The sequence below is a fragment of the Chaetodon auriga genome, chromosome 13, assembly GCF_051107435.1.
Source record: "Chaetodon auriga isolate fChaAug3 chromosome 13, fChaAug3.hap1, whole genome shotgun sequence".
Taxonomy (NCBI): Eukaryota; Metazoa; Chordata; class Actinopteri; order Chaetodontiformes; family Chaetodontidae; genus Chaetodon; species Chaetodon auriga.
Genome location: NC_135086.1, coordinates 23,553,269 through 23,569,659, shown reverse-complemented (window position 1 = coordinate 23,569,659; position 16,391 = coordinate 23,553,269). Strand labels below are relative to the sequence as shown.

Sequence of the window (16,391 nt, the reverse complement as noted above, 5' to 3'; positions counted from 1 at the left end):
AAAATTAGATTGTCATGAAGGGTGTGCAGATGTCTTTTAGGGCTGGAACTAACTATCCATTAATCTGCTGATAACTGTTCTCAGTCGATCATTTGTCTATCCTGTCCGAAAGTAGTGAAAAATGTCAGAGTTCATGGTGATGTCTCTGAATATGTTGTTCGACCAACAATCCAAAACCCAAAGATCTTCAATTTACAGTAACTCCAAACAGGAAAGTTGCACCCCCTCACATTCAAGGGCTGGAAACATCACATTCTCTGCACTTCAGCTTAAAAAGTCAATCAAATGATTCCATCATCAAAATAGTTACTCAGCAGTCAACTAATCCTTTCAGCTTAAGTTCCCTTAAATAACTGTTCATTATGTACTCTGTGTTATCATATTACCAGATGTCTTTCGCTGACTGAAGCACAAACACTCAATAGATATATTTGGTGTCGAAAACTGAACTGAACACCAGACAATGAGATCTCATTCTCTGATATGCTGTTCAAGGTTTGTTTAAAGCAGCAGTATTTGTGGACAGAGGGACATCGCTGCCTGGTATTAAAGGATCCATAGATACTACAGAAAAGTGCTGAATTGAGTTTGCAGAGTTTGTAGTGAGTATATGGGATGCAGGATGGTTGAGGTTATGGCCTATAGGTGCATGCAGGGTTATGACGTATAGAGAAAAATCAGTTGAGAAACACAGAAATGTGTTGTATTCACTCATTTGACGCCTTGGTAGGAAACGCCCTCCGCCTCTTCCACCAGCAGATGGCGCTATTGCATGAAACCCTCCCAGAGTGCTGTGTGTGGTGGAGTTGGTGGATGACGCGTGGACTCACTAAATTATCCATGTAAAACAAAACTGCACTAAGAATAGAAGAACAGGACTACAGCCCAACTTTCCAGACGTCCTCTGGCGCCTGTCAGTGATAATGGATCCTTATGACAAACAGAGACTCACAAGATATGACCCGAACTCCAGCGGAGACAACACACCAGGTGAATCTGGACAGGACCAGAGATCTGCACCTGACAGCGGGGGTCCACAGACCACAGCCCCGCAGCCACGGTGGTGAGTAACAACTCCAGCTCTGTTTTAGTAAAATGCTCATTACAACATTTTCTCTGTTGTGACATTATGTTTTATGAAGCTACCCGTGTTGCTTTTCTTTCACTTTCGTTTCATGGGATTAGAGAGAGAAACGGTGCCTTTACTGTTTCACGTCAATCACAAATGCAGGTGTCGCGTGTTTTAACACAAAATAACGACAAAGGCTTTTGTTTTGGCTGGACTTTTACCTTTGGGAAAAGACACGAATCATTGAAATGTTAAGCTAGAGGAAAAACAGTGGGCTAATATGAATAAAAACATACAGCATTACCAAAGACTACAGTATTATTGGTGTTGCGTTACACACTTGTGATGATAAACAACAGCTGCTTAAGCAATTTACTTTCACTCCTGTGTAACGTGAAGGCAGCATCTTACTAGGATGGTTATTACTGTTGAAGGCTTTGTAAACTGATGGGTAGTTTAATTTTATAAATAAAGCATATGTTCCTTCATGTCAAATATTATAAGAAACTTATAATCTGAAGTACAAACGTGCCAAAGTTTGACTTCATAGTGTTTGTGTAAATGTCGGTTCCATTCAACACATGTATTTACTCTCAGGTATTGATCTTTCGGGTAATGACCCTGAAAAACCTGCTGTTAGAACTAAAACAATGTTACTGTAATACACACCACCAGATACACACCAAAGGGTTTGCTTGTAGTAACTAGGGTGTTGTATCAGTTTTTCTACCTAGTTTTGATGCTGATACTGAAATTATACATTTTTGCAGCAAAATAAGGCATTTATTTTGCTGCATAAACTTTTTTTTTTGTACAAAAACGATTCAACGTGTTTTGCTATCATTTTCACACTGAGCCTTCTGCTCCAACCTTTGACAGTTTTTACTGCACAGCAATGCAGATTAAGATAAGATGTACTGTATTGTGCCCAAGGGGAAATTTCAGCATCCACAGCCCATGTAAACACTAACAGGCTCTTTCTGCCTCTTGTCTTCTTGCCTCCCTTGTCTCAGCTCAGATGGATTCACCATGATCCCACCAAATGAATCTCGGCGAAACAAGCTGAAAACAGGTAGGCTGACACTGCTGCTTCTAACTATCCTATATATTTAGATCTTTATGCATGTTGAAATGTCTCTCCCAAGTCATGGTGGTTTATTTTGCTATAGTGGCTCAGAAAGAAGTGGAAGATCTACAGAGATGGAGAGAGGCAAACAGAGTCACCTCAGTGCACATGACACCAGAGAAGCTGGGTAAACCGCATTTACCTATCACATTTTCCTCAAATGCAAATCATCTTCCACTCTTTGTATAACATTGTTCTTACATTGTCATGCTGATGCGCATGTTTACTCACTGATTTGGTGTGTTTAATTTATCAAGGTGGTAATGCAACATTGGCTGAAGTCAGACAGAAGCAGTTTACAGACTTACGCTGCTCCAAACTTCAGAAGAAGGTACTTAATCACACAGTTACTGTCGCAACTGTACATTCATCCATTCACTTTACATGGATCTTTAAACATATTTTGAACTCACAGTGTTCACATAAAATATCTTTTATCCGTCACACAGATGTGGTCAATGAATGTTACAAGCACACAATGTGTTGAAACACACCATGTTTGAGATGCACAGTTGAGATGCGTCAGAGTGTTACCTTGTGCATTTCCTTTCTGTGATGGCTGAACCACCAAGAAATATTTCATGTGGCCTGTTGTTTCAAGCTGAAAAAGGAAGAGTTGGACAAGAGGAGGAGACAAGAAGAGGAGGCGCAGTTACAGAAGATGAAAGCAGAAAAGAGGGAGATGGTGAGACAGACAATATGTACTGTGGCCTTTTAGCAAAAGCATTTTCATATGTGTCCAATTTGACGTCCAACCACCCTCTCTATGCATACTTGAATTATTTTGGAAAACAAATCATTAACATCAAAGGAAAATCAACCATTTAACACATTTTACATATTAATTTGGGTGCGTTCTAATTTTCTAGTTTGGCATCTCCTGTCAGCCTCAACACTTCTAATATGTTTCTGTTTCCGTCAGCACAGTGATTTCCAGTATTTCCCAGTGCTTTTTGACAAACCCCAGAGTTCCATATCAGGAATGTACTGCACTCAGCTGCGGATTCTGAGTGTTGGTGGAAAGAGCAATAGCAGTTGCAATAGTAAGAGCAAGAGACTTGGTGTTTTTCCAGGAAAGAGTTGCACCACTTTCTCAAAATATAGCATGTCTTGTGGCTGCAGTGCATTGCGGTCTCTGAGTTCAATAGAAAACGTCATATCACTGCCTCTTCTGTGATGGATATTCCCATTTGTGAGTGCTGCAAACAGATTCCAAAAAAATGCATGTGCCAATCAAAACGATGGGCTGTTTTTTAAGTGTTGAGTCTGAATTCTGGTATAATTGCTGGCATAATACATTGAGTTTAACTCAACAAGCTTTCAAGAAGGGGCCAGTGAAATTATTAGAGCAAGTCACATCCAGATCTACACACAGTGGGTGCTTTAGTAGGTACACATGTACAATCTAATGCAATCCAGTGTAACAGTCCAGCCATAACATCCACCTTTACAAAGTTTATAATGTTCTGTTTTTGGTGACATTGTCAGAAATGTATAAATGATATGTTTATTACTGTTAACAGTGGTGTTTTACTGGACCACAGAATATTGAGAGGTGTTTCTGATGTTTTGCCCTCCTTATTTACATACATGAGAGGTGCAAAATATTATGAACACCTCTCAATATAATGTAGTCCAGTGCAACACCATCACTAACTATGACTTCAGTGCTAAAACGTATAATTTAGTGAACACAACATTCTAGGCGTCATAAAAGCAGACTTTATGTCAGACCATTTGCATTGGATTGCATTGGACAGGTCTACCCTAATGAAGTGGACACTGAGTGTATAATAAGCTTCTCTGTTCTCTGGAGAGCTGAGAGAATCCTCTGTGGTCGCCCTGAGAGCTATTACACTGCAACTAAAGAAAATATGCAAATAGACCAGACACAATAGAATGAAAAAAGCATCCTCACCGATTTGACAGCAGGTCATGCACAGTAAGAACAACATGCACAGCAAATACAGAAAACTCAACCAAGTACAGACGTGCTGCAAGTCTACATATGTGAAAGATGCCAGCTGGAGGACAAAAAAGAGAGACTGACTGATGGATTGTTTTGGGTAGATATTAATTGGGTAATTTTGGTAGTGGTATGTCAATGTGCAGAAACACGTCACTCTGGAGTGTCACCCATCCACTATAAGACACTTGTTTGTCTTCCCTCAGTGAGAAACAATATCATGTTTTGCCTCAAGATGTCAGTAGAGACAAGCATCCAGCTAGGCTGCAGTTCGTCCATGTGCCTCAGACCAGAGTCTTCCCTCACACACTGGCTATTAAAGCCATGAGAACAACCTGATCTCATGGTTTTCCATCAACCAAAGACAGTTTGTCATTTTTTTGTCAGACATCTACTCAACATCCAGCTCTTGGTTATAAAGCGGTTGATGGACTGCTGCAATTATGTTGAAGGGTGATTAATGGGAAAGAGCGGTATTCGACAGACCTCTTCCAGATGCTCCATGACCTCTATGAAGCCATATCAATGTACTAATAATCCAGCAAACAAATAGATGCATGTGAAACAGCCTTTTCTTAGTCTGGCTGGCAAAAATATGCCTCTCGGTCTTGAATGCATCCATTCAAATCCACAAAGCTGAGCTTACTACAGCTCATCCCAGCTCCTGGACTCAGCTAGGCAGGACACAGAAAATAGTAATGAGTGACCAATAGATGTATCATCTCGCAAAATTCACTTTAAAAAAAAATAAGTTTCTAGAATACTGAAGCGCCCTAATGAGTACTTTATAGCTAATTCTTGTTGGTAATGCATTTCTTTTACATACGTTTTTAAAATGTATTATTATTTTTTTGGAAATACTACATCTTTTGACTCTTACAGACTTTTTATTGAATTAATTTGATTGTACCTTATTTTGGAATTCATTGGTTTTATTGTTTGTTTTATATTAAAAGTAAAACATTGAAGCTACTTTTACATTTAGAATCTTAATTTGAAAGTCGTGTTTTTCAAGTCAGATTCACCCAAGTAGCACAGCAAGTAATGCAGTACATGTCTGTCATTACAGTGCACCATAATACTGCATATATTCTACAACAAATACTGCAGCCCATATATTATACTGTATACATATATGTTGAACGTGTAACAGGTAACTCAAGTCTGTCAAATGACTCACTGCAACATTCATAAGTTCATTGAGAGAAATGTCACTCATGCATGTTATTAAAACAGGACCTATATCATGGCTGTATTCCATGCGTGTGGTTATCTGCTGTGGGGTGACTCTTGAATGTGATGCATTGCAGGCTGAACGCCTGGAAGAAAGGAAGCGACAAGAGCAGCAGCGGAGGGGGGAGAAGCTCTGGCAGGATCACCTCAGGTCAGCCCTGGATCAGGTTAACTTGGGTCTCATCACTGTCACCCTGTGGTATTGTGTTGTTTGGGGTGTGCTGTGTTGTGTTCTTTCCTGCTCTGCAATGGATCTTACTCATAGATGTAGCATCGGATTACACAATCTGTAGCCCTTTATAAAGGAAGCGCCCAGAGTCTTATCCTCTGCTGACCTATAATTGCCATTGAAGTTTTAGCAAGCTGCATTTTCTGTTGGCAGAAAAATGAAAAACAGGGTATATTGGTTATAAATATCAGGGGAAGCATGAAGACAGGCGACAGAGGTTCACCTCTGTTTTCCCCCTTTTTCATTCAGACTTGTGAGTTGCTGTAATGCCTGTTTCCTGCTTATGTAAAAAAGGGTTTCCTGGGAAGACATAATTAATAACATAATAAAGTCAAGTGACTGACAGGTTACAGATAACAGAATAAACAAGACTAAGAGTCTGCAGCCATGCTAGCAGCTCTGTCAGACTGTACTTAGCCGCAACGGTGCCGTGTGCTAAACATGCTCACAATGACAATGCTGCCATGCTGATGTTAAGCAGGTATGATGTTTACCATGTGCACTGTCTTAGTTTAGAATGGTAGCATACTAACATTTTCAAAGTAGCATTGAACAAAGTACAGCTTAGTTTTGCAGCTAGACTACAAATGGGGAAGATGAATGTGTGTACCAAATCTGGCATGACAACCCTACCAAAAATTGTTGAGACATGTCACAGAAAGACACATACGCTAACCTGCTGGTGGCACTGGAGGAAAAGTCAGGGAACCTTTAGGGTGACCAATTTTTAACACCTGGTAAATGCCCATGTCCTCTCTACACAGCGGTCAACGTCTGTCCATGTTTGGTTTTGAATTTAAGCTCTTTACTTGCAGAATGGAAATAGTACAAGTAGTACAAAAGTACAATACAGTGGTGCATAATTCTCTAATTTCTGAAATAAAGCACACAGAAATGAATGCATGAATGTCTGTCAGTTGTTACTTACAGCCAGCATTAACGAAAAGCATTTAGGGACTGTGAAAGGCGATCACAAAGCCAAAGCTCGAATACTTGAGTGCTTTTGTCAGCTTTGACAGAGCTCCTCCTGTGCCATAAAGGGCCGTGCTGAGTAGCACTCCCCGTGACTAGTGAGTTGACTTACACATGTAAAGTCAGTGGAGTGCCCCATTAAAGTGGCCAGGGGTTTCAAATGAATGTCAATATTGGAATAGTAGACAATAATGATGTAGTGTCTACTGTCAGCGCACGGTTTTCATGCAATATTCTCCAACAGTGTATCAGACCAAATTACCCCAAGATGTTATTGGAGAATTACATATGGTCGGCTCTGAGGGGAATTGCTTGTCAAGTAGCATCTCTGGCCTCCTTACAAGAAGAACAAAAACAGGAGACAGCAGACCAATGTGTGACCCCGAAGGAACAATGAAGATATTTAGAAATGAGGCAAGGAGATGGAGATAGACAACATAGATCAGATGCTTGTGAATATGGAGAGCAGTGTCAGAAGGGACAAACAAACTTGGTCACCTCCAGCTCTGTGAGCATCCCAGGCCTCTGGAGAGTCTGTGGGGTAATCGAATACTCCCTCATACCTTGTTATGTATGTGCGTTTCCGTGTTTGTCTGTTTTGAAATGTGTAACTGCAAGATGGAGGAAGTAATGTGTGTATTTATTGCAGGACGACTGAGAGTTTCTTGCAGAGGTTTGAGAGGAGAGCCCCAGGTCCACTGGCATCTGGCCGTGCCACACATACGTCATCGAGGGTAAGCCAACAACCACAGAATGTGCGTGTGCTGTTGTATGTGCTTTCACATGTTTTGTTTGTATACACGTCTCACTGTGCATCCGTGTGTGTGCATGTAGACGCAGTATGTGCCTGAATGTGCACACACACACACACACAGTTGCTCTGTGGGTCCCAGGGTTCAGTGTTGTGTCTCATATCTGTGGCTGTGGGGTCGGAGACTGAAGCTCTGTGGTAATTCACACCAATAGATCTGCCTTTGTAAGCTGTTTTCTGAGTAAATACTCTTGGGTGCGGAGTTTTCATCATCCGGGGCAGTGCGGGTATTAAGTGGTATCCCCAGTAGACTGGCCGGGTGAGGAGCCAGATCCCCCTGCAATTATCTCCTGGTCAGAGCTGGGGCACACAGCAGTACAGCAAGCTCAGGGTTGAGTAAAAGGAAGTGTAAATACACAGAGGAAATAGAGCCACTGCTTTTCCTCTCTCTTGCCTCTCAGTGTTGTCTGTCTGTCTGTTCCCTTCACTCTCTTTTGTCTTCTCTGCTTCCTTTTCTCTTTTCTCGGCCTCTCTTCCTCTCTGACTGTTGGTTTTCCTGGGAGGGTATGAATGGAAGGCGGAGTTCAAGGGACTTCCCAGAGTTCACACTGAGCAGAGACAGAGACACAACATGACATGACTGCGAGGAGTCTGCAGATGTCAGAATAGAGTGGAATAACCTGCACTAGTAAAAGTACCTGGAGGAAAACCAAGCTCTTCACCAACCAATCACATGCCTTGTCAGCCAAAGGGGGTAACCACTTGCCCTCATTGTAAATAACTTTCCTCTTAATCAACAGTCTTTTTTTGGCTAATTACCGCTATAAATCTTGAAATCAATAGCTGCTGTAATTCTTATGTCTTAAATGTGACGACATTACAGTTATTCTTAGCTCGGAAAACATACGTTTATTGGAGAGTGTTGACAGCTTCTGTCAGAATGTCAGACACAGGGCTAATCGTGTCTGCGCTTCTCCACCCAGCCTAGTGTCTGTCAGTGATGCTTAAAGGAGAGAATGTACAGGAAACAGCCTGAGGACGCACTGTATTTCACACTGTATTCTGCTGTGAGCGGATTATGTGGCGACCGACAAACTGTTAAAACTGCACACGCAGCTCCCTCGGTGGACAGAGGAAATGTTTTCTTTTGGGGCTTTTCTCATTGTTGGGCAATTCTTTTCTCTCACTCATTCTCTTTTTCTCACATAGACCTGATGCAAATCTTTCACCAGGCAAGGGGGGAAGAGAGACAGAGACAGAGAGGGAGAGAGAGAGAGAGAGAGACCCTGGGTCAAACTGTGGTGTAGAAAGAAACAGAAACCGGTCAGTTACAATTATAAAGAAGCCTCTGTTTTATGGGACACACGCACGCGTGCGCGCGCACACACACACACACACACACACACACACACACACACACACACAGAGTATGACGCAGACGAAATGGGTGATACAGTTCACCGGATGATACCAGGGTTACAGACAGCAACAAAGACTTACCTCTTCCTGCCTTCTCGCTTTCTCATCTCACTTCACCTCAACTTGCTTTGAGTCTTCTCATCTTGTGTCCTCACCTCTTAGTTCTTCTCCTCTACATTTTCCATTTTCTTTTCTTTCCTTCTCCTCTCCTCACCTCCCCTCTCCTCCCCTCTCCTCTCCTCACCTCTCCCAGGCTGCAGCTCTCTCAGATAGACGTCATAGATTAGGAGATGAAAGCTTGCGGCTGCAGAGCAGCAAAAGTCAAACTTCTTGATGTGGTTTTGACCCGGACCCTGGGATCTGTTGTTCTTTCAGCAGTGGCTCCATAAGACACATTGATCTTTACTTCATATCCTGTATTTGTGGGTGGGTGGGTGTGAGTGTGTTTGGTTATACATGTGTGTGTCTGGGTGTGAGAGTTAATGCTAAGCTTTGATGGGAGCACATAGTGCTCGCACAGGTGGACTGTGTGTTCCATCTTCCTCTCTGCTGTCCTCAACAACCACCTCCCTGACCCATTAGCTCTCTTGGGACAGGAAAAGTGACAGAGTGACAATTATGTATTATTTCTTCATAAATCACAGTTAATTATATTTTCATTGATAAGTATTGGCTAGACACTGACCAACAACATGTTATCAACTTTGCAAAAGCACTTAGAAAGCAGCTTTTTTCCTTCTAATATGAATATTATTAGTATGAGCCATATAGAAAGCCTTACAAACGATACAGGACTAATTATTGCATAAGACAGGAAACAAACTCATTGAACTTCTACCTTCTTTGTTTCATATTGTAATCCATCTTTGTATGTTTTCATATTTTGCATTTTCAGCTGCTGGTGCTGCTTCTATTTTGCTCATACCCTGAACGCAGTAGAAGTAGTGAGTTGGTGTGTATATGGAGTCCAGAGTGGGGAGTTTGCAGCCTATGATCTTTGATGTTCTGGTGATAGTTATGTTCAGTTTCTTTATTGTGTGCTTAAATATGTTTCCATACCAGAGAGTGATTGATAGTGACAGGATGCTTTGGATTATGGCTGTGTAACATTGGATGAGCAAACCTCGCCTGACTCAGGTTATTGCTGATGTGTGTGTCAAGGAACTTGAAGGAGTCGGTTATTGTAATTGCTTGACTGTCCATTAGAATAGATGCTTTTATTCATCGTTTTGCTCTGAAGTTGATGATTATTTTAGTGGGGGTTTTTTTTATGTACAGATCATTTTCCCTGCACCGGCTGACTGACCTCTCTACCTCCAGTCTTTTGCATTGTTCACTCTTCATTGTTTTTTGAGATCAGTACTACAATTGTTATGTCATATTTGAGAATCCTGTTGGAGTTTGGTGTTGATCTGAAATTGCTGGAGAACAGGGAGACATTTGAGGGGGACAGAATGCATCCTTGTGGCACCCCCATGCTGGTGGTGAGGGCGTGGGAAGTGATGTTGAATTTCACAACGTGGCTCCCGTCACATAAGAAATCCCATATCCAGAGGCGCTAATGTTCATATCCTGAAGTTTCCTGACAGCTTGAGAGGTTTGATAGTATTCAATTATTGTAACATTGTAGTGGGTTCCTCGGGGACATGTGACTGATTTAAAATGTGCCACGACTATGACTATGGACTATGGAGTATTGGGAATAGCCATGATGGTTTTTGAACTTAGCTGGGTCTTTTTGTTGGTTGTGAGGAGTTATAGATATCAGTGAAGACTGGTGTGAGTTGGTTCGAGCAGTGGCTTATCATGTGTATCCTTGACGTCTGACAATATTGTTGAATCAAAGCAACTCTGTGGTGCCCTTTAGAAGGGTTCTTATCCCTCCAGCTGCTCAGTGGCCGACAGATAAGAATGAGGTTGTGTTGGGCATTTTCAATGTTTGACACATGTAACTGTGTGAGTGTGGAGCAGAACATTCCTGAAAAAAAAAACCCATTGCTCTCAGCAAAACTACTTTGGGTGAATAGATAACAAGACTAAGGGTGTACAGGCACTCCAGCAGCTCAGTGAGTCTGTAAGTAGGTTATGTAACCATGCTCACATTGACAATAGTAGCATTTATATGTTTTGCAGATATAATTACCATGTCTGTTATGGTGGTTAGGAAGTTTGGAAGTTTATTATGTTAATATTATGTTAATATTTGCTAATAGCAATAAAATAAGCACAAAGTACAGCTGAGACTGATAGGAATGTCATTTGTTTTGCAGGTACTTGGTCATAAATCAGTTTCAATCAGTTCAAATTTAAATTTTGACCTGCTGATGGCACTAGACAATAAGTTAGGGGGGAACCAAAGTGATTAGGTCTTCCTTAGGGTGACCTTAAATCTCTGTACCAAATGGATTGACCGAATCACACATCCATCCAGTAGTTGTTGAGATATTTCAATGTGGACCAAAGCACTGGAGCGACTGACTTCTGATTTGTGGCTCTAAAACTGTAACTTTGTTATCAAGAGTGGGGTGGATCAGTTATGTATAGTGTGTAATGTACCCTCTGATAATGACCTTTACAGTCAACACTATTTTTTTCTTTCCCATAACCTTATGAGTTTTTTTCCTTTAAACAGAAAGAGGAGTCAACAGGTGTGAGAGAAGTACAGCTGGAACACAAGAGGTATGTACAAGATTTCTAATTTTTTTTTTTTTTTTTTTTTTTACAATATAATCTAGTTTATCACGACTTTGCAACATAAAAGCAGACAATTCTGTAAAAATGTTGACCAAATCAGTGCACACCTGACACTCAGGCATCAAAAGGAAGACTCTCTGCTCAATGAAAACCAAGAAATTTTAGAAGTGTATATAAACACAGGCAAAAATGGACTCAACAAGATGAAGCGTTTGTGTTTTTCATCCTTTTTGGACTAAAAACGACAGAGACTGGCCAAGTCAGTGAATGTTAAGTGTTCTGTGTGCAGTTTACTGACCTCACTATATTTTAGTGTAGAAGTTTAAAAAGCTGTCAAACACATCCAGCTCACTACCATTTAGAGCCTACCAGCATTAGTTAGTTTTATGTGAACCATTTGTTTATTCATTATATTTTGACAGGGTGAACTCAGCCTTTCTGGACAAACTCGAGGGTCGAGGCAGAGGGACTGAGAATGAGACAAAAGGGGAAGGCATTCAGGAAGCAGAGTATCCCTGTTTTGCCTCTGAAGACTTCAGACACAATCAGTTCAACTCCGCTGGACAACATTTCCCCCTCGCTCACCTTGACCCAGATCCAGAACAGAGCTGCTCCGGCTGGACAGAGGAAGCTGGTGAGCTGAGAGTGGATGGGCAAATAACCCTCTGTCCTCTGTTTCTCACGCCTTTTTTTAGTCTGGCTCAACACTGGTTAACCAAACCTAAATCAGACATGTGACAAGAGTTGCCCACCTCATCCTTTCTGAGAGAACTGTGATTGTCTGTTTAGTCTGCGTAAAATCAAAGGCTTTATGTGCTACAAAAATGTAGGCAGGAAGTTATGCGTGGTACGTAGTGATCCTGTAGCTCCTGGCATTCAAATCTTGCTGATACTTGTAGTTTGTGGGAAATGTGTGTGCGCGTGTGTGTGTTTGTGTTGACGTGTTACTCACATTGTGGGGACATAAATCTGCGGGCACTTGTCTTCTTTATGGGGACAAAATGCAAATCTGCATAACGTAAATCATCAAATTTTAGGGTGAAGACTTGGATTAAGGTTAGGGTAAGGTTAGGTTTGGGTAAAAGTTAGGTTTAGGGTTAGGGTTAGGGTTAGGTAGATAGCGATTATGGTTATGGTTTGGGTAAGTCTCCAGGAAATGAATCAAAGTCTATGTAATGTCCCCAAGAGTGATGTCAACACAACTTTGTGTGTGCGTGAAAAAGTATTTTCCCTTCTTACTGGGCACAAAACGTTACTTACTATATCTTGAGCAATCTATCAAAAACATGCAAGTGTGTGCGTTTGCAGACAGGACACAGAGAACAAGGGAAAAAAGCCTGACACCAGCACACTCAAACACATTCATTAGGCTTGTGTCAGTCAGAGAGGAAAATTCTCAAGGAGCGCCGAGCCCAAGCCAGACTGACAGACTCTTGGCCTGCAGCCAAACAGACACACCAAGAGGAGCAGTTCCGCCCTTTTATAATTGGTTTGGAAAGACATTCTGAGTGTGATACCTGACTTGCTGCCTTACACCTATGAATATCTGCCAGTCACAACGGACGAGAGTACACACAGAAAACATGCTCATTATCTGCTCCTGCTGCAGTTTCTGCTACTGCACATCCAGTCTTTCCATAATTGAATCTTCAGTTGGTTTTATTTTTTAATTGCGTAACCCAAATAACCCAAATAAGTTTCAGCCTGTATTTCACACATTTAAAACAAATGGTTCTCTATTGAACCTTTTACATCTTCTCTATGTTGGTACAGATATGGCACCCCCTCAACAGTTAAATGTAGAAATATTTGAAAAGGCTCATTCTAAAGAATACTTGGCATTCTTCATAGGCCTTAAAGGCTCTTTTAGTATAAAAGATATAGTTTATTTAAATAGACATTAAATCAAAAACGTATTGATTAATTGTTGAAATCATGTTTCAACTTTCAACTTCAACTTCACTTGTTCCACGTTCTCCAGTTTGGGGATTTGCCACCTTTTCCACAGCTTCTCACAGAATATTAATGAATTCAGAAAACATGTACATCAAACAGTATTCACCAGTGAAGGAAGCCCAGTCCATCCTGAGAATGAAAGTTGATTAGCTTGCTAGCCCCTGGCAACAAGCCCAAAAGTCCATAATCCATAGTACACCTACCCTACAGAAATGGATACTCACAGAGACTCACTAAGCTTGTCTGTGAGATGCAGCAGGCATCATGTGGGCTTATTGTTGTTGGCCAACTGTTGTAATGAATCTCAAACCGAGTACTTTTTTTTGTTTTCTTCCTGGCATCCTGGAGAGGAGTTTTTTGTTGAGATAAGGACTCCTTTATTGGTAGTTGAGCTGTAGGTTTTATATTGAGCACTGACTGCTTCCTTCGATGAAGTCTGAAGTGTCTCGTTATCATTATGTATTATCCATGTTGTTTAGGACTCTGTTCACACTGACTCATCAGTAGACTCATAAAAATAACATTAATTTGTAAGAAAGTGATTATTAATTAAAGACTAATTAAGCCTAATTTTTTTTCTTATTATATTAAAGTCTAGCCCTCACAGTGTCTGCTTAGAAAAAGTTTGGCCCTTTGGCAAATCTAATTGAATACCTCATGTTATGAATAAGCTACAATATGATAATAAATACTACTGTGATACATTTTCTTTATCAATAAATTGTTAGTCACTTTGAATATACAGTGTAGCTAGAGATCATTCAGATTGAACCTGTCCTCAGATGAATGTGGTTTTAATGTGCCCTCTTTCCCTGTCGTTGACATCGTCATCATGGTGACATTAACTACGGAGAGAGTGTTGTATGTTGATGCTGCTGAGTTCACACATTAACGTTGCTCTGGAGGATTTACTATCAGCTCCTAAATCATAGGGACAGAAGGTGTCACATTTTCTCTAGGACACAATTTCTATAATTAGTGTAAATGTGGTTGTAAGATAAACATGGACTAACTGTCTGAGCCTTGTCTGCTTCGGTTTCATGCTGGCCCAATCTCAACAGATGTGACATTAATTAACCGATTGAATATTAGTTTTTTTGCAAATTGTTTCAGACCTCTGACCTTGAATAAAAATAAGATACAGACCTTTGAGTGATAAGTTAGAGAATTCCTGGCCTATGCCATATCAAGTATGTGGATCTCCTGATCCATTGTGTCTCCAAATGGGGAGCAGCCAAAAATATATATATAGAATATTTCTGTAACTGAACCATATGACCTTATGAGAGGATGAGAGTAGAGTTTATGGTCTATCTTCTGTCTGGTAATAAGGCTCTTGTCCTTCCTTATGGCCTGACTAATTGCCCATCCAAACAGCAGCCACGACAGAGTGATTTCACAGGTCCAAAGTTAAAGCCAAAACACCCAAGAATATTTCAAACCATCACTCCTGGCACTGCCGCTATGGGCGCAGCTCTACATGTTGGAATCCCACGACATCCTCAATCCATGTTAGGCTGCATCCGCCAGCCCCAGACCATGTTTAACCGGTGTGTTGATCAGGTCTTTCCGGTCTGTCATTACCTGCCCAAACTGGCCTCCTGCCTGGTTTGGTGATGGCCTCTCTTGTCCATCCCTCACTGTTGCCCTGGCCTTCATTTCTAATTATCTGGCCCTAAAACTGGATCAGCCATCACAGTGAGAACCAGCCAGAGTCCCATCCCCTACGATGTGGGTAGTTGCAGGGAACAGATGCCAATGTTCACATTTGGTTCACAAAACATGCTCTACTAGCTCATGTTAAAAAGAAATAAAATAAAATATGTGAAGATGTGGTCTGTTGTGCATGTGAATGAGAGAAAGAGCAATGCACTGTCTGTCACAACAACCAAAGAATGCTCTGTCAGCAGGGGTCTCTTTCAATAGTACCCTCATGGGAACAATAAGTATTAAATTGGGTGCTATGATTCTATGATTCTCTCTTATTGCTTTCCAGACCTGGAGCCTGACCATGACTGGGCCTTGATGAAACTGACAAACTGCTTTCCAGCCTGCTCTAGAGTCTTCCTGGAGGACATCCTCGACCAGTGCAACAGCGATTACGAGAAGGCCTACACACTACTCATCTGCACGCTCAATTAAATTTTATTATTTTTAATGGGAAGACTGTCTTTTCCTTTATATTGTGTTTGACATTTTAGGAGTTGGTCCAAAAAAAAAAAAAATGCATAACCAGTGTTCAGATGATAAAGAATAGCTAGAAGTAAGTCAGCGACCTTGGTGGTGGATGAATGTAAATAGCTATGCTGACTGCACTACATAATTCCATTAAATATATACAGAGCATTATGTGTTTCTTGCAATCTGCTTTTGATTATGCCATTAATCATTGAGTCTTTGGTGTCTTGTATCTGTCTGCATGAACTATGTGAGTCATGTCGGGTTTTTGCCCTGACATGGAGTTGAATTGATGTTCGTTTTCACCAGTTTAGTTGAAGGTCATCGCCATGACTCATAATCTTCAGATCATATTTGGGCTCTTAATTAAATCAGTGTGTGCACATGGAAGAAAGCTCTACCCAAATACATGATGCTTTTTGTTTGTATTATAATCAAAGTTGCATGTGATGTAGGATTCTTAAGGACAACAAAAGATGCAAATCCAAATAGGATTTTCATTAAAAAGGCCTTTCATGATCAGCTTCACTTCAAAGTCACAGTAGCTTTAAAGGATTTCAGTAAAACACCTTTTTGTTAACTTTGTTTTTGACTGAGTTTGTGTCATAGCTACGTGAAACCTTTCCCTTTCATCAGTGTGTTATATCAAACTGGGTGCGGTTTCCAGGTGGGCAGTGGGCACAGAGCTGCTTTTGCAGCTGTAAATGGCAGCCTCATAACACAGCTGAGCTGGACAGCAGAGATGGTTATCACCTGATGGAGGAAACAAAGAACAAAGGGTGGTGCTCTCAACACGGG

At 41.1% G+C, this 16,391-nt stretch overlaps 1 protein-coding gene across 1 annotated transcript; it reads left to right on the top strand.

The window, feature by feature from the left end:
• The first annotated feature begins 779 nt into the window (after positions 1 to 779).
• Positions 780 to 16,127, top strand: epsti1 (epithelial stromal interaction 1). Its single transcript, XM_076747340.1, has 10 exons — positions 780 to 1,063; positions 2,083 to 2,141; positions 2,239 to 2,322; positions 2,453 to 2,526; positions 2,797 to 2,880; positions 5,472 to 5,545; positions 7,245 to 7,329; positions 11,398 to 11,444; positions 11,882 to 12,093; positions 15,412 to 16,127. The coding sequence occupies exons 1-10, from the start codon at positions 924 to 926 to the stop codon at positions 15,555 to 15,557; spliced, it is 1,005 nt and encodes a 334-aa protein (XP_076603455.1). The 5' UTR covers positions 780 to 923; the 3' UTR covers positions 15,558 to 16,127.
• The last annotated feature ends 264 nt before the right edge of the window (positions 16,128 to 16,391 follow it).